The sequence below is a fragment of the Stigmatopora nigra genome, chromosome 15 (assembly GCF_051989575.1).
Source record: "Stigmatopora nigra isolate UIUO_SnigA chromosome 15, RoL_Snig_1.1, whole genome shotgun sequence".
Classification (NCBI taxonomy): Eukaryota; Metazoa; Chordata; class Actinopteri; order Syngnathiformes; family Syngnathidae; genus Stigmatopora; species Stigmatopora nigra.
The window spans coordinates 5,525,592-5,544,747 of NC_135522.1; the positions used below are offsets into that span (position 1 = coordinate 5,525,592).

The following is a 19,156-nucleotide window of genomic DNA, read 5'->3' on the forward strand; positions in this document are numbered from 1 at the left end:
GATAGGAGGAAAAATATAATTTTAAGAATGTTGAGTTAACCCTTTTTCGCACAAATGTATTGTTTATTATTCTCAGGGGACAATTATTTAACTCTTTGCCTGGCATTGAGGGCAAGGTAGTCCAATCTATTTTAAATGGAAGGACATTAGGGAATTATAAAGTAATCAGAGTAGTATTTAATGTGTAACTTCAGACTTTTTAAGTAACACTGATATTGAAGGAATTTGAAATCATACCCACAGCCTACAGTTTGAGAACTGATGTTGTCAAATTATGTTTGCGAGCACAAATTTTAGGGGAGGGTAGCGTTTCTGCCTCTGCACCATAACATTTAAAATGTAATTAATATCTGTTTGTCACTGGGGCAATGCAAATGTCATAGGATGACAGCCCATGTTTCCAATGATGCTCTCCTCTTAGGTCAGCGAATGAGCGCGGGGAGTAGACAGAGAGGTCAGAGATCGTCTCTTAGCGAAGATGACTCACGTGGCAAAATAAGACTGTAGCTCTGAGCTCCCACTGGATATTTACTGTTGATTTTCCAGACATTTTCAATAAATTTTAAGGCACGTCTGGTCATTCTTTTAACTCATCTGCTCCCTTTGAAAGCTCTAGACATCAGACATTTTTTGGCTGAATGACTATAACTAAAAATGTTCCTTGCTTCTTGAATTCCTTTGTTTTTTTGTTATATTCTTTACGTTTTTGCAGTTTGGCTGCATTTTCCCATTTTTTTGTTGCATTGACCTATGTGCATTTATGGGTCACTTCATGGTCATTGGTCACATTTTTCAACATTCAAAATCAATCAGGGTATTGGAAATAAATGGGGATATACTGTTAACACATTTGTCTACCCTAATGTCCTGAATTGTGCATTCCGTTGAAAAAAAACTGATATTATATGCACATGCGTCATGCAAAAAAGTGTCAAAAGTTTGGACACCCCATATAAAGAAAAGACAGAGGAGTGACACCTCTTCTTCCTACCTTATCTTCGGGTGACGCGGTCGTCGCTGTGAGGCTGCTGTCAGCTCCTTTTCGCCGCCCTGCTGGTCACTCACTGCAGCGCTTCTGGGAGGAGAGACGAGACAAGAACGAGAGCCAGAGCGGCTACGGTGAGAGCCGCAAAACCTCAGGAGTGCATACTTACACCTGCCTGCCTTACGCGTACTGAGGGTTGCTGCGGGAGCGGGGCGTTTAAGTCGGCTGCAGCATCCCACCCTCCGGTTGCACAAGGTAAGCAAGCATCTTAATATCACGTATGGATGGAGGAAACAAGGTTAATTACCGCGAGCCTGCGATCATCTGCAGCGTCAGCTCAGTCACCAGATAGATGCAATTTTTATCTTTTTAGTGTGTATTTTTTGTGGCGTTATTCAAACTTCCAACTTCCTAAAATGCCACAGTACAAATACGGTATGCACGCACCATCTATGCATGTGTTACGGTCAAGCTTCTCAATTATCCTCAATAATTTTCGGATGAAATAGAAGGGAAAAGGGTTGGAATTAAATATGACATGTAGATTTGGGACTTTGCATGTTTGTTTCGGTGTGCACTTGAGTGATTTGGATCCGTGGGAACACCAATCGTTTTTTTATGAGGAGTTTATCTGTGTTGCCATGCTTGGTGGCATGACGATAGCCATTCGTTCTCTCTCCCTCTTTTTTCTCTCTCTCTTTCTCCCCCCTTTTCCTCTCGCATGAAAACTAAATTTTTGAAACCCTACATTTTTTAGATCTCATTTGAAAAAAAAGATAGTTATTACACAGTGATAATAGTGTAAACATTAGAGTTATATCTTTATAAACGGCTGATATTGTCCATATATTCATTCATTCATTTACGGGGTTGCAGGGGGTGCTGGAGACTACCCCAGCCAACTCAGCAGGCGAGAGACACCCTGAATTGGTTGCCAGCCAATCACAGGGCTCAAGGAGACATAAAACAATTTTACACTCATACTCATAATTTTGAGGATTGGTGTCAAATCTGCGGCTTGTGGGCCAGAAGTGGCACGCTTGTGGATCCATTCTGGCCCGTGTGTTTTTATCTGCCTGACAGGCTCTTTGTAGCTTACTCATACAGTATGCACATAATAAAATGTTTAATTCACTTAAACTGGCTGTGGATGTTCATCTTTGACGTCTAACACCGTCAATGGCGCCAAGTAATTAAAATATTTGGGCTAAAAATAAACTGGCAAACCATGATGTACTGGATAATTGCAAGACCCTCTTTGTATTGAGATACTGCAATCATATACATGTCTTATCAATTAACAACTTCACAGAAAATGTCGACTATGTGTGTCCATAGAGAGTGAAAGAAAACACTTTTCATGCCAATTAAGACTACTTAAGACCGCCAACATCATGCTGAAAAAACAGCAGAAGACGAGTATTAAGACTGAACTGGGTTAACACTATGATAGCGGTTAATGGCGAAGCTAGTGATGATATATATGCAGGATTTAGTCGGATTCTTGAAAGCGAAATGGGAATTTGGTCTGAGATATCTCCATGTGGACGCTCAGTCAGACGTCGCAAGAAGTAGGCATCAGACAGATATTTTTAGACTCACTCTGGGTTATATTTACATACGTTATTATCTCTGATATGCATCAAAAAAACAAAATACCCACTAAACTGCTTTGACATTTCTAGAAAACGATGCTGGAATGATTTTTTTTGTGTGAATATTAGATAGTCGGGGGCTATTACTGGCTTGTTTGATTTTATAGCGTATTATTTTTTTTATACACTCATGTTCTTTAGCTTAAGTGTTAACCGTCTGTCGTGCCATAAGACAAAATAGACTGCAGATATTTTGGGTGCAACACAGGTTTCTTGGCTGTCACCATATTACTATGAAGCCGTAATCATCATTCATATTTGAGGAGAGGTGTCGGCATTTATTTATATGTTTTTTTCCCACCATCTGTCATGGGGAAAGTTTATCTTGGAGTACTTTTATCGTTAAGAGAACCTCTAAAGAGAACCTCTATGAATGTGTGTATGTGTGTATACTAAGACACACACAATAATTTGACAAGTGGAGGAATAAAAATGTTATGCACTGTAGCTCGTTTTTAGTTTTTAAAAGCCACATTATTCGAGAATATTTTTTTTAATGTAAGTAGCATTGCAAGTGGTATATTTTTGGAGTATTGATATCAAGTTGAAAATGTTAGTATCTGGACAATAGTAGTTTTTATGTGTAAGATATCAATGTGGAAATATAGTCCAGGGTGGCTTATATTTGAGTAAGACTGTAAAATTTGGTGAGTGTGGTAAACCTAAGGCACTATAAGGTCGTGGGTGTTGAATAATTATGTACATGCATATAGTCAAAGCAGTCTGTTAGTAAGAACTCTACCCTTGAAGTATTGGCCGATTTCCCCAGATCAGGCTTTGCTGAATTCTGCCTTCGTGCCAAACTGGAAATTGGCATAAACCTCGACTAAAATGAATTCTCTGATGAGTCAATTTTCTGCTTGGTTACACAGTTATCTCTGTTGCAGAGTGACTAGCTCCACTCTAAGACCACCATGTAAAAAAAAAAAAAAAAAAAGTAAAAGACACAATGTCCTTCCAGTGTTAAATCCCCAACAAGCATTATAGAAATGCCAAGAGTAAAAGCAGTATGGCTAGAACAGGACAAGGTTTAGATACTAAAAAAGTTCCATGCACAGACCACATCCATAGTATTACTCGTTAATCCTGCAGATATTTTGATGCTTGACGATAGTTCCATTTGCATTTTCTGCAGGTAACAGCACCATGTGATCTTATAAAAAAGGTATAGCCAATTTATAAACAATGTGCTCTACTGTATAGGTATTTTGATCTTCTCCATTCAAAAGTTTGACTAGAAACTGACTTCTAAAAGCTAATTTGGTCCAAGGTGACATCGTGTAAAGATTTCACTAGTGTTTAAACAAGCTGTTCCTATATAATGATGTCCTGAACAGATGATATAAAGTGCAGGGGTGTTCAGACTAAAGCTTGCATGCTAATTGTGGCCAACAGTGTTTTAACTCCCAGCAAATAATGAAAATATCATTGAATATGGCCTGCACAAGAATCTTGAGTTCATTCTGTATTCAGTTGCACTAATGAACTTTAACCATAGATGGAGCTAGTCACTTAAAATGCACTTCTGCTTTAGCTCAGGAGTCCAAACATGTTGAAATCAATGTAATTTTACACGTCATACATTTTGAAGAAAATCCATTGTAATAAATTCATACCTTGGTTGTGAATTTCTTGACATTTTCTCTGCTGTCTCTGGACATTTTTCTCTTTGCTCTGGAAATGTGAGATAATGACAACTGAGATTAAAAGTAGCCCATTTAATTTCCTCCAATCATATGTGTACATACATGCCTGTGTATCGTTTCCCTGCACAAAGAAGCCAACAAACTCCTAGCGAGCACCTACCGGCTAAAACCTGCTGAGTTCACCATAGCAACAAAAGAATTACCTCTCTCTGTTGTTCTGGGATAATTTTCTCAGTAGAGAAATTACACGCTAATTTGGAAACCCAGCGGTAAGCCAAAGTTTCAACTTAGTAAAATGGTGTGTTCTTTTCATTTGGCTCAAAAGCCCTGAGCATCCAGCCACTTAGTCAGCCACTCCAACCACTTGGGCAAATGTTCCATTTTGACAACACTAAGCTCCCAATCCAGTCTGGGTGTGGCGAATGGATAAATTCACCCCATGGCAATCAAAATGGATTGGAACAATCAAAGATGACCATTCACAACCAGCCTTCCCAGTTTAAATAAATTGTCAAATAGTTCAATATGATGAAAAGCAAAATCTAATTATACAGTATTACTTGGGGCCAAAACAGTGTATATATTTCAGTTTAATTGTATTAATTATGTTTTTACTAGCATTCTAAAAATGACATAACCATGAATAATAAAACATATTATAATAACAATACAGCCAATGCTATTTTTTTTTAATGACCAAATTAAAGGACCTGGAAAATGAATCACTTGCCTACTAAACCATTAAAGGTTTTAAGTATCAACTTTTCGATAGGTGGAAGGAACACTCCCTGAAATGGTTAAGGATTGTAAAAAAAAACACAAAAAAACGGAGACTAGCTTGAACGCCAAATGTAAGATTTGTCACTCTAACAGAACAGGCCACATATAAACAGAGAGACATATTTTGCCAAGGGGAGTCAAGCCCTCGCTACACGTCTTTGTGTGTATCCAAGGGGAATAGTGTGTTTACAGAGGTATGCATGCATTTGCATTTGGATCTCCTTCTCCTGTCCACCAGACTAAGAGTGACGCTGTTCTTTGCAGCATAGTCTATAAATCTGTTTTCAAAGCCTATGTTGCACTGCACGTGTATTTGTGTCTCTCTCTTGTGTCGATGTACACGCTGTGTGAGGTTTTTTAGAACGGGAAGCCGGGCGAATTAAAATGACCGTGACAAAGCTCAGAAAGGTTGCCGATCAACGACGATAAGCGCAAAGTCGCAGCTCAAATGTGAACTGTATTTCTTGGCTTTCAAGATAAGGGGTTGTACATCATTTTAGTTTTGAATGCAGACAACCTTTTTTTTATAGACGTACCAAGGAAATGAAAAAATAAAGTTGTGTCAGATTCTTGTTGAACGAGGAAGTCATGAATTGCCCCAAAAATGACAAGATGTAATGAGATACAGATTTCCACTCAGTGCGGATTGGTCTTTAGGGATTTTTGACACTTTTATTATAAGAGTGAGACAGGGTATTTGGCAGTTTTTTATATATTTTTTTAAGCGCCTAACCAGATGGGAATTAAACCAAAGACATGTCAGCCTGGTTGTTATTGCCCATGAAGCGTGCGTGCAAAACACATGGAGTTGCCTGTGGCTTCTTTTTTGTTGATGTACTTTTAGTGGCTTCAATAAATACTGTAAGAATTAGGCCATGTGGTGTCAAACATACAGCCCGTGGGCCACTAGTGGATCCGATCTGGCCTGCAGGGTTGTTCTGCCTGAAAAGTTTTTTTTTTATAGCTCATTCATACTGTACAAAAAGAATCAACTTCTCTTATTTTAATTTTCCTATCCAAAGTCATATTCGATCTTTCGACCCCTGCATTCAAAATGGCGGCATCGACAAGATTTCTCCACGAACATTAATACATTATTTAATACTAACAGTTAGTACGAAAGTGGCCCGCCAACCAATCAGAATTTGACACCCGTATTAGGCACTTCCAAATCATCTTGTTAACAACCTCATGCTATTGTATATATTTAGATAATGAGGTTATATTTCTGTCAGACATTGCCCCTTACCTAATATTCCCACCAGAAGTGCTTAATGTGTTTTCGTGCATGTGGTTCTGATAAAAAAAAGACAGATGAAGCACAGCTTAAAACGGGATGAATCGGTTACTGTTTCAATTATACACACTGTTGCAATATGGTCTCATTTCCTAATAACCAAGTTTATAGTCGTCGGCTATTATCAGTATCACTCATTTGCCACATGAATAAAAGTCAATGAAATATTCATTCTATTAACTAACTGGTGTCCCTGCTTATCAGCTGTCTTTTTTTCTGCAGACTTTGCAGTAGCAGTTATCAGCCAGTGAGCTGCTGCCGCTGCTGCATTTAAATGCACAAATTAATTGGGTTACTGATGGTCTTTCCACATTTTCTCCAGCTCACAGTTTTTACTATTTGCCTCCGTAAAAATGTAGTACTTTCACAAAGAGCTATATGAATCAAACTATTACTATTTGCTTTTTCTTGTTGTTAGAGACGGTTACATTACTCAGTTTCACTAAACCAAAAGTTAGCAAAGCTAATGGAAATGCACTTTTTAAGTTGCTGGCTCCATCTAGTGTTAAAGATGAGTAGGCGCGACATAATGCAGGCTGAATTTGAGATTCTTGTGCAGGCTAAATTTTGATTATTTGCTACAGGCCCAAAACAAACCCTGTCAGCAGGCCACAGTTGTCCCACAGGCTATATTTTGGACACCGTTGACTGAGATCTAAGTAGCTCAGTAATTCCCCAAGAGTTTTGCGGGATTATTTGTGGAAACCTGCCTCCTGGGAATATAAAAAAAATGGAGATGAATCAAAGCAGGGACATTCCAAATGGACAGCAAACAAGGAGCTAAAACTCATTATAAAGCTCATTAAAGCGAATAGGAGCTGCAGTGTCAGTCTTTCTCTCCTGCTTCATCACCATGAAAGGAGCCTTATTATTTTACTCCATTTGGATGCCTTAAACACATGCTGGAAAATCAACATGGTTCCAGGCTGATGTGCCTCAATTTTGAGTCACAATTATTATAATTAATAATTATTGTAATTGCTATAGCAACATGGAAATGTACTTGAATCGCTATTTTAGGTCGTTATTCCAGAAATACAATTTTAAATCATAAATGAGTTGATTCAACCATGCGAGTGCTGTAGATAAATTCACCATCCTCTATATTTGTCCACAGTTGTCAATAGATATAGAAATACATGCTATTTTTATAATTAGTTTGTATAATGGGCTTAATATTTCCCTGTAAATTTATACTATGCACAATAATGTAAACAGTGTTATCATCTAGCTTGCTTAGCACACCCGTCATGATTATAAAAAATGTATAATGGCATTTAAAAACAAAAAAATCTGTCTTGTTTAGCTTCCTAGCCACTTATTATGGGAATCTGAATGCTATCAATAGTATACTCACATTAGCGACACTGACCCATTGACTAACAACCCATTGGTCAGATAATGTTAGAGTTGTGTTGTCAAAAAAATTAAAAAATAAATAAAAACGTACAACTGAAGTTGCCTTTCCAGTTTAAATTGGCCCGTAGCAAATGTTAGAAGTGGTCCAGACAAAAAGCTTGAATTCAGCCCACATTGTTTTGCAATTCTTTCAATTAAAGATTCGAAAACATATGACTTAACCTTCAAATCGACCCCCAAATGCACAGGTCAAATAAAACCATGGTCCCTTGTGCATAGACCATTTTGAACCAGTTTAAAACGAGCGATAAAAAAGACTGTCTAACTCCAAAATAAAATATATTAAAATAATTCATCTGATAAAGGCCTGAATTCGGAGCAGATGATCTAAGTAACCACTCCATATGAGATAAAGAAAAGGGTGACCATGAACAAGCTGAAACAGACTTCAGGCTACACTTTTGAAAATGTACACCAGTCTCAATGATGTCGCCAAGAAAACTGGAGAGGGCGCACAAAGGGGAAAAAAAAATAAGAACCAAGGATGATGAGATTGATAGAGTGGGACATGATTAGATGTTTGGAGGATACATAAAGGAGGGCGACAGAGAGCCAGTGATGTTGTATAATGTGAGAGCAAATCACAAAGAATGGGCTTCAGAAAAACTGTGTGCATTTGTGTGCATTGGGGGGGAGGGAGGGATGGAGGGTTGCAGCTTTGATGGCTATGTAGGAGGAATGAAAAGCCTGTCTCCTCCTCTTAACGTCACACATGCTTCATCTTGCTCTTTCTGCCTCATTTCTCCTCAACTTGTTCTTTTCTTCTTGCAACTCACCTCTTTCTCCATCGCCTCAAACTCATTTTATTGTCTTTCTTTGTTTATCTTTGCCCCCTAATGATGCCAATAAGGGATTTTTTCTTTAACAGTATTTACGCAAAGTAAATACTTTGTCTAATATGTGCACATTTAGGAGCCCCAAAACACTTGAGAAATACAATGAGATGTCACACACTGTCAAAAACATCTACTTTCCATTTTAGACTCCTGCCCACATACTCAAAATAATGTTAGTGGGTGACTATGCATGAGGTCTTCTATAGGAAGGGTGGTATTAAATCTGTTAGAATTCTGAAGATGACATTGTTTGATGGTTTGTGCTTTAAAGTAGATATAGAGAGAAAATATATAGCACTTGGTGCAGTGATACTTCATTTAAATGTAGAGATAAGTGAAAATTGAAAATTTGGTAGGTGAAAAGATGAGGTTGGGGAAAGGTAGAAGGGTTGTCAGACTTTGACAACAACCTTCTAAATCTGACACAAGAAGATTGTCACGTCAGAGAGAATGGGGTGTAGCAGAGGCCCCTAAGGCTAATGGAGCTGACAGCAAGAGAAGTAACAACTTTAGTTATATGGGGCGCATCGAAGGGCGATGTCTGCTCTCCCCATCCACGTTCAGTCACCTTTGCCAGTTCTCACTTATAGCGGTGGAATATTACCATATTAATGCAGTATTCCGACCAAAGGTATATAGGTCATTCCAGAATTGGAGGATGTTTTACAGCCCATTCTTTGAATTTTAAGTAACCCATATACAAAATACTAAAGCAGTCAGTAAGTCAATGTACTTGTCCTCAGATGAAATAAAAAAATATATAATAAGAAGTTTGTATTATCTACTAAAATGTCTCATTGTCCTTCATTATCACATTCATTTTTTTTTGATAAAACGTGAAAGTTAAATATGACATTGGAGTATGCAGTAGAGTGAAGGTAGTGGAAATAAATCACAGGAAAGCGCAGCGGATTAACGTGGAGATGAAGAGAACCAAGGAAGGGAAAGGGGGAGGAATACATCTGACAAGAATATAGAAAAAGAGATTTATGTGTCATTCTGTTCAGAAAATCAAACTATGTTAAAATGACTCTACTTCAATATTCATGTAACATTGAGCTATATTAGCGAATTAGAACAACGTCTGGATTTGATCCTCCCAGCTCAAAAGTTGGGAATCCTAAGCTTCTCATAAGTGTCAATTAAGCCAGTTATTTCAAATTGTATGCAATACTGTAGTAAATGCATACTTGTCGTATTTTAGAGCAAATTTCAATGTGTTGACAGGAGGAGAAAATAGTGGTAAAGGATGTGTTTTCAACTACAATGCACATCTATGTATTTTTCTTTGTGTATTGTGTATGAATTTGCTTTACGAGGTACATTTCTCTAGTGGCAGACAGGAGGGCTATGTCGAAAAATAAATTGGTTTCTTTAAGCCTTCTGGACCTGGCTTTCATTCCATAAATATACTGCATTGCATTCCTCTTTCTTGCTACCATGAATTAAACCTGAAGGTCAGCTATAGTATCTTTAAAATTTTGCAAGGTTAAAATAAATGAATGTTTGACATATAAACCATGCTCACACAAGTATGGATTAGTGTTCAAAAGTATAAATACCCAGATTTACAGCAATGATGGAATGGTTGAGTGCATTGATCCGGATTCTTGATCGTGAAAAACTGTAAAAAATAACAAAACAGCCCATGTTACAATACCTGTTTAAGTTAAAAGACATCCCTAATACAATTCTATGTTTGTGTCTTATAACCAGAAAATTAAAAACTTTTCTCAGATCAACATAATGTGGAAAAAAATGGTTATTTTTCAAAAGCATATTGATGCATTACTACATTTCTTCACAGGTCATTGGTCTGAATTGTGAGTGGACTGCGATGATGTCCATGCCAAGTAAGCAAACAATAATTTTAATTTTTCCCAAAATCAAGTCTTCCTTCAATAATATTTCATGCCTGTAATAACCGTTAAAGCGATTACATTTGTGTTACTCTATTTAACAATAAAGTAGAAGGATTTTCAAGTTGGGTTGCACATACATTAACCACATGCTTTTTGTTCCTGTAGTGAATGAGGCAGACAGTGTAGTGAAAGTGGCTGAGTGGCAGAAGACCTACTACGCATCGGATTCTGGCATTCAATCAGGAGCCACCACTGTGCGGGATGACGACAGTTGTACTGGGTGTAGTGCCAGTAAAGAGTACACAAGTAGTACAACCAGCACGAATATTGCAACCACAACAACTGGGGCAGGAGTGGCAAATGAAGAAGAATGTGACACAGGTGAGGCTTTATGACAGTTTAGTTGCAATTTTTGGTGTCATTTAAAAAAAACCCTAAATATTACCAATTGTTATGGTATGCTTTTTTAAAATTATTGAATCATTATTGTGATATTCCTACATTTACATACATTCCTGTAGGATTACAATGTTGAGAAAAACTGAATTACTGATATATATATATATATATATATATATATATATATATATATATATATATATATATATATATATATATATATATATATATATATATATATATATATATATATATATATATATATATATATATATATATATGGTTAAAAACTAAATTCCATTACATATAATAACATTGTAAAGTTATTTTTTCTTAGTATTTTATGGAATTGCATGCGATTGATGCCCATTGACGTCTGATTCATTTAAATCAAGAAGGCGGGCCGTAAATGCTCTAAGGAAAATATTGAGGTAGGACATGGCATCTCAGGTATTGCCATAATCGTTTCACATCGTTTCACTAATGTAATGCAGCCTACAGAAATGGTCCGATGCCCACAGCATATGAAAACCCTCAAGCTGTTTTTATCATTATGTTTTTCAATCACAATTTATATTTGTCACTTCAGATAAGTGGTTTCTTTGGATTTTCTTGTTCATTGTGGAAGAAAAAAAGTGCCACACTGGCTGAAAGCTCGCAATATTTATGTGAATCTGATTGAAGGCAATGGCACGGTGTGCTTCAAGAGAGAGATAAACCACAAAGCGAAAAATCCCATGCTTGTTGCTTATTGTGTAGGCTGAAATACTCCTTGCATGGCTACCTTGGAAGGATTAGATTTTCATACTTGAACAAGCCTGCACTAAAATCAATTGATCCTCATACCTTATACAAGCTAGTATGTTCATTTTCAGGCCTGTTAGTCTTGCTTTATGCTGAAGTTTCGATTCCTCATAAACTGAAGTGACTCCCTTGGGTCCTATCTAAACGTAGTTCACACGCACACAGCTTGAGAGCAGGTGAAGTGGGATGAGATGAGTAAATTAAACAGTTCGGAGAACAAAACGTCCTTCAGCAAACGTCTCTCGCTTCTGTTCCTTGAATGTGTGCCTCAAGTACCTCAGTAGCGCTCGTCTCCCTTTTGCCAACTGTGTTTTTTTTCCTGTCTTGGCATATTAGATTTTTATAATTTGTTCTCAACGGATAGTATGAGTTCATCATCTCTCTGTCTCCAATTTCTTACTCAGATTTAGATCCTCACTACTCATTAACTCGGGCCCAGCGAGTAAGGGCAGCCATGTTTCCAGAGACGTTGGTGGAAGGAGAGGCAGCCATACCTGTTCAAGCAGATCCGACACAGCAGAGCAACGTGCAAAGACTGGCTGAGCCTTCTCAGTTACTAAAGACGGCTATAGTTCACTTGATAAATTATCAGGATGATGCCGAGCTGGCCACAAGAGCGGTGCCAGAACTCACCAAGCTCCTGGCAGATGAAGATCCGGTATTATATTTATATTTATATATTGGCTTCTCCCCATTTCATGTTTCCATTATCCACCATCTGGCAAAGTATTACTCTATTAGGTTCTCGTTAGGCTTTTTGTAAAGTACTTTGCAACTGAAACTAACGTGTTTGACCCCAAAAAGTTACACTTATTGATTCCTTTGCTTGGTTTTACTAGGTAGTGGTTAACAAGGCAGCCCTGATTGTCAACCAGCTGACTCGAAAGGAAGCTAGTCGCCGGGTGCTTGTTCAATCTCCAACAATGGTTGGAGCTGTGGTTCGTGCCATGACAGCAGCAGTTGACATGGAGACAGCTCGTTGCACTGCGAGCATACTCCACAGCCTCTCGCATCAGAGTGACGGACTGCAGGCCATATTTAAATCCGGAGGGATACCCGCACTCGTCCGCATGCTGAGGTAGAATGCTTTCCATTGGATGACTTAAGATTCTTAGCTACAAAATGACACATTTGGTCCTGCTCTTGTTTCCCACAAAACATTCAAAATAATAACATTCCTACTGGTATTGTTTGTCATTTATTTCACAGTTCACCTGTGGAGTCAGTTTTGTTCTATGCCATAACCACCCTGCACAATCTCCTATTGCACCAAGAGGGAGCCAAGATGGCTGTACGTCTCGCAGATGGCCTTCAGAGAATGGTGCCCTTACTAAAAAAGAGCAACCCCAAGTTCCTAGCCATTACCACAGATTGTCTACAGCTCCTGTCTTATGCCAACCAAGAAAGCAAGGTTAGATTGCGTTTAGGCCTAAAGCAGACATTCATTTATAAAGTCTGCAACACAATACTTTTTCCTGTTTTCCACAGCTAATTATACTTGCCAACGCGGGCCCAGAAGGTCTGGTGTTCATAATGAGGAACTACAACTATGAGAAGCTACTATGGACCACCAGTCGAGTACTCAAAGTACTCTCTGTGTGTCCCAGCAACAAGCCTGCCATAGTAGAAGCTGGTACAACTGAAGAAATACAATATTCATGTGGAATAATGACAGGTGATGAAAACATTGAGTCGTTCTAATCTACGTTTACATCCATCTGCAGGAGGTATGCAAGCTTTGGGTCAACATCTCACTGGGTCAAGTCAGCGCCTGATTCAGAACTGTCTATGGACGCTACGCAATCTGTCGGATGCGGCAACCAAGCAAGTATGTATGACTGAATTTCTAGACTTTCAACGATAACACAACTACTGCGGAATACCAAGAGAAGGTTGCAGAAACGATAACGTTTTGCCCCCAACTGTTCTTGCTCTCCTCAGGAAGGTTTAGATGGTCTGCTCCAGATTTTAGTCACCCAGCTGGGTTCAGACGATGTCAACATGCTGACCTGTGCAACAGGCATCTTATCCAACCTCACTTGTAACAACTCACGGAACAAGGTAGTAATGTATTTTGGGCCCTTTGGGGGTATTTATATATAAGGGGGTTATAGTATATTTAGCAATTTTCTTTTTATAGCCATTAATAATGTTGTGTTATGTTCTAAAACCTCCTTGAAAAAGACTCTGGTCACACAATTTGGTGGGGTTGAGGCACTGATCCATGCCGTGCTGCGCGCCGGGGAAAAAGAAGACGTTGCAGAGCCGGCAGTTTGCGCTTTGCGTCACCTGACGTCGCGTCACCATGACGCCGAGTTGGCCCAAAATGCTGTGCGGCTTCACTACGGCGTGCCTGCTGTGGTCAAACTACTTGGACAGCCACATTATTGGCCTGTTATAAAGGTGGGTCAAGGAGCACTAAACTACTGCCCAGTTGTTGTTTGGAAAGCAACTTCAAATACGAAAACTGGTTTAGCTGTCAAATATCAAAGTGAATTGATAGTCTGTGAGGCATGTCCTTATCGATTATCTTATGTTGGAATAAAAATAACTTGAGATGCAGCCACTGAGAAGAAAATAGGTATACAATACATCATAACACACATTTTCTATTACACTTTGACAGCACCTACTGGCATGTTGTGTCCCTGGAGGGATGCATGTTCTCTGAGTGCATCAGCAATTCGTGTTTGCTTTTTCAGTGGTCGGAAAGGGAAGACATGCTGGTAGCACTTAATTGAAGAGATTTTTTTGTCATTTCTACACTGACTAAAAGCACCATAACCAAAATTTCTCAAAATTGAAGAAAAGAACGTACACCCACTGCTTCTGACTACAAAGCACATTTATCTATGTATTAATCACGTATATTAGATTATAATGTTCTGTAACTTTTAAATTTGGCTAGGGAATCTATTCAGTGTTTTATTGTTTCATATGTAACTTTGATGAAATGAATGAGTTGTTTAACGATATCTTCGCCTGCCTGCCTATATTTGATTTCTTCCAGGCTACTGTTGGCCTCATCCGCAACCTTGCACTGTGCCCAGTTAATCAAGCGCCGCTTAGAGATGCAGGGACAATCCCCCGATTGGTAAACCTTCTATTAAAAGCTCACCAAGACACACAGAGACATGGCTCTTCTTCTCAGCAGACATATCAGGTATGAAAATGCAACATGTTCCGAAAATCTACAAACTTACCTACCTTGATATCACCATACTGACAGATTTTTCACATCTGCACTAATGCACAGGCACCTTTTAAATGACTGACTGATCTAATGTTGAAGTTGACAAGTGCAAGAGAATGTAGGCTGTACTTAGGCTTCTTGTGGGGGCCAATAAAAATAATGTAGCAAGCCACTGTTGGCCTGTAGGCCTGATCTATTGCACACAGTGGATTGCATATATGTGGTAGTACCATGTTCATTTCTATGCTAAATGTAGACTTGTAATTATTTTAACAGGACGGTGTACGCATGGAGGAGATTGTGGAGGGCTGTACAGGAGCACTTCACATTCTGGCTAGAGATCCAATTAACAGAGGAGAGATTGCTAGCATGCAGACCATACCGCTATTTGTGCAGGTACACGCTGTTCCCAGACTACAAACATAGTCAAATTCATATCGTGCATATTGGAGAAAGTCAGTTAATTTACAACTATGGAGCTTACATTGGATTTAAAGGTTGGACATTTAACAAACATGCAGGTGAAAGAATCTATATGTTCGGAAATGGCAACTGGTGACTAAACCTATAGATTTGTATGTGTGTATTTTATATCTAGCTGCTGTACTCGTATGTGGAGAATGTGAAACGAGTAGCTGCAGGAGTTTTATGTGAGTTAGCGTTGGACAAACAGTCTGCTGAACTCATCGATGCAGAGGGTGCATCAGCACCACTCATGGAATTACTGCACTCCAGCAATGAGGGAATAGGTATGTCTTTTGTATATTTAAAAAAAAAAAAACTGTATATTTTGTGTATAGTATATATGTCACAATATTTTAAAATAAAGAACTATGTTGTACAATTTTGCACCTTGTGCATTAATCAGATGCAAATGTACCACTTATTTTAATTTGAAATTGCTGTTAATAAAACTGCTTTTATGTAGTGATACTCACTCTGTCCTCCCATGCATTTACTTGCTGGTAAAAAAAGACTACATCTGCAGAAAATATGGATGTGTGTATAAGCGGCCTTTCTTATCCGAGGTTAACATGAATTTGCACGTGGGCTAATCTAAACTTTGATTTATCTCCGCAGCCACCTACGCTGCAGCAGTGTTATTTCGGATTTCAGAGGACAAGAGCTCAGACTACAGGAAAAGAGTGTCAGTGGAGCTCACGCACTCACTCTTCAAACATGACCCTGCTGCTTGGGAAATGGTGAGAATTCAATTTGTGTCGTGGCGTCATCCCAATAATTGGTCATTTTTGTCTTGATGTATTTAATGTTTTATATTATTAAAGGTATATGGGCTAAAGAGACACTGTTTATGTGTCTAGCACTATCTAGTGTTAAATCTGGAAAGTGCAATGGAATGAAGGGCAAATTTAATCATCTTGTGCAGGCCATATTGAATATTATCACAATTTGCTTGAGCCAATAAAAACTAGGCATTGGGCTGCAGTTGTCAGTAGTTTGGACATTCCTGGTTTACAATGTAATCTTTTGGGGAGAGCTATAGGGAGGTTTATTTCCCATCGCTTATCTACTATTTACCATGCGGGAAACTGGGGCAGCTCATTTTAGAAAACAGTTTTAGTGAATTTAGTGTACCACCAAAACATATTTTTAGCCATTAAATATCAGAAGAAGAGACAAGGCTGGTTTGGAATCTGTATATGGAGTGAAGTAAATTATATTCATCATTCCACATATACAATATGGGTAATATTATTAAATATTTTGCTTATCTTTCAAGGCTCACACAGTTCCATTGGAGTCTGCATACATGGCTGATGGTGAGTCTCAAATTTCTATACTCTGAATATGTACTTTTGTTATGCTAAGCCTGTTTGCGAAAATGGTCACTACAGTGGACAAGTTAAATGATTACCATTAACCCTTTACTGGGCAAGTCACTATTTTTTCCATTGTATAAATCATTGCCTCCCATTGATGGCAGTAGATACCCAATTTAATGCCATTGATGACGCTCTTTAAGATGGAAAAATAAGACATGGGCCAATTTTTTCTCTCTCTCTGTTTGCCTTTAGAATTAGATGGTCCATACCCTGCTTATGGCTACACGGACCTCCCTCTCGACACCCTGCCGTTAGACCCTGACCTCCATGAGTCATACATACCCGACATGACCTATGACCCAAGACAGAACTACCCTGAACCTCTTTAACAGGTAAGCTGGAAAACAGCTTTAGACTTAGAATTGACCTTTTGGCAAAGTTCCGCCCCACTTAAGACCCTATTGCTACTCAGTCAAGCTTTGAGACTCCGACTGTAGAATCTATGGCGGGGAAGCATTTACTGGAGTATGTCAGTGATTTGTTTTGGAGCAATTCCAAAGCAATATTCTCTAAATCGAGGCAGAAGGGCTTTGCATTATGCAGTGGAGGGTTGGATTTGCAATATAAACATTTGTAGCAAGGGGGAAACTACAACCGTCACAGCAAAATCATGGGTCTTCTGTGAGCTATTTTTTGGTCCATATTTGTGTCCATTTTAGTGAGAAAATGTTATACTATGTTTGTTTTATTTCTTGCAGGAACATTAAATGACTGTTAAGGGGGGTGAAAAATGTAAAGAAAGAAAAGACTGGAGAAACTTGTGATGGAGGAAAACTTCTGAAAATCTTAATTACGAGAAGAATCAACATTTTTTTAAGGTGGAGGATATTCTATCTGGCAACCAAGAACTAAGGGAGAGAGCTATTATTAAAAGTGTTTAATGTTGGTGTAAATAACACAATTAATATTTTGTTATAATGTCTTTCAGTGGAGTGGAAATGTTACAAGGGTAACTTTAAATAGCAATCACTAATGTTTCATTGAGGGCATGTTGGATGAGCAAGAGATACAATAGAGCCGGTTTATAAAGATTACTCCTCTTTGCTTCAAAAAGACACTCAGTAAGAGTAAGTAAGTTACATTAGTCAATAGATTTGGCTTATTCATTTTTTTTTTACAAATAGCCTTATTTTAGTTTATTTTCTGTTAGGTTACTGATGTCATGTAACAAAAAATGTTTTGTTTTGACTAAAATTAATGCTAACAAATGCTACTCGTGTATCCCTGCAATCATATAGTTGTCTACTCTGTGTATTTGAGCTGTTCACACACCCCAGGTTTCCATAAATGGTTGTTGCATGGTAGTGTAATGTGCCTACATTTACCAAATGTTCACCTTTGCTTACTGAAAAACAGGCATGAGAGAAGTGAAATGAATTAGAAAGTATTTGGCCCAAAACATTTGAAATCAGCTTTTTTTTTTTTACATGTTCATGGAGATATTTGCTTAATAACCAACAGACATACCAGAGATTGGTGACAGAATTTAAGATCTGATTAACACGACATTAAAGATTCATGTTTGAAATTGTTTATCCATTGATTACTTTTTTCTTTTTTTGCTTATTTCATAGGGTTAAAATGTTATGTCAGGTTACAGGAAAATAAAGGATAAAATGGAAAAAAAGGCACTAATAATAAAATGATAATAATTTTTACTCAAACGTGATCAAATTTATGGTGTACCGAAATTTGAATTGCATTAAATGCCTTATTTAACTTTGATTTAAAATCCATTTGTACTACTTTCCTGTAGTAAAGTTCCCAATTTAAATAGCATCTTTAGAATAGTTTTTTTCTGACATTTTCTACCCGTAATATTAAACTCTTTAATTTAAAAAACAAGCAAACAAATAAAAACATCATATCACACTGAAAGCATTGGAATATCTGAACAGTAGTGCCAAACAGACTTCATCATCTGAATTTGAAGAATATATTTTCACTTGCACTTGTCATCATCCACAGTCAATTCATGTTTAGTGTACAGTAAAGACATGTAAATCCATCATGTGGAGAATGGGCAGTGTCAATACGATGATAATAAAAATTGTTTGAAATACTTGATGCTTGTTTCCTTCAGTTTCTGCAGCTGCAAACTACACCCACATATCACCTTAACTAGCATCACCTTGACCATTCACAATGTGCCTACACTATGAACTAAAATGAACTGTTAGTTTAGCAATTAGACACGCGCAACTAGAATAGTATATTATTTGCACAATTACCACAGTACATAATATTCAACCCTTCAAGACCCCGGACTGGTTTCACGATTTCTTGAACGATACATAGATGATCAAAATACATTTCAGCATTGTGGCTGTATCTATTAAAATGCCTTGCTTATGAAGAATTTGACATATTTTACTCATTCTTTTTAGTATAGCTGTTTCATTTTGATATCACACTTTACTCATTCTTTTTGTGGCG

The 19,156-nt window shown here is 37.9% G+C and overlaps 1 protein-coding gene across 1 annotated transcript; it reads left to right on the forward strand.

The window, feature by feature from the left end:
* The first annotated feature begins 1,017 nt into the window (after window positions 1-1,017).
* LOC144208935 (junction plakoglobin a-like) lies at window positions 1,018-18,785 on the forward strand. The gene is made up of 17 exons (XM_077735031.1): window positions 1,018-1,240; window positions 10,426-10,471; window positions 10,646-10,861; window positions 12,088-12,341; window positions 12,523-12,761; window positions 12,893-13,094; window positions 13,172-13,316; window positions 13,408-13,511; window positions 13,625-13,744; window positions 13,868-14,086; window positions 14,694-14,846; window positions 15,153-15,272; window positions 15,475-15,625; window positions 15,957-16,078; window positions 16,618-16,657; window positions 16,913-17,052; window positions 17,419-18,785. The coding sequence occupies exons 2-16, from the start codon at window positions 10,456-10,458 to the stop codon at window positions 17,047-17,049; spliced, it is 2,238 nt and encodes a 745-aa protein (XP_077591157.1). The 5' UTR covers window positions 1,018-1,240; window positions 10,426-10,455; the 3' UTR covers window positions 17,050-17,052; window positions 17,419-18,785.
* Window positions 18,786-19,156: the final 371 nt, after the last annotated feature.

Bases quoted from the DNA above. Each gene is read 5' to 3' on its own strand.
- LOC144208935 (XM_077735031.1), top strand. The intron at 13,095-13,171 runs GTTAGATTGCGT...TGTTTTCCACAG, and splicing joins ATGCCAACCAAGAAAGCAAG to CTAATTATACTTGCCAACGC. The intron at 13,745-13,867 runs GTAGTAATGTAT...TCCTTGAAAAAG, and splicing joins GTAACAACTCACGGAACAAG to ACTCTGGTCACACAATTTGG.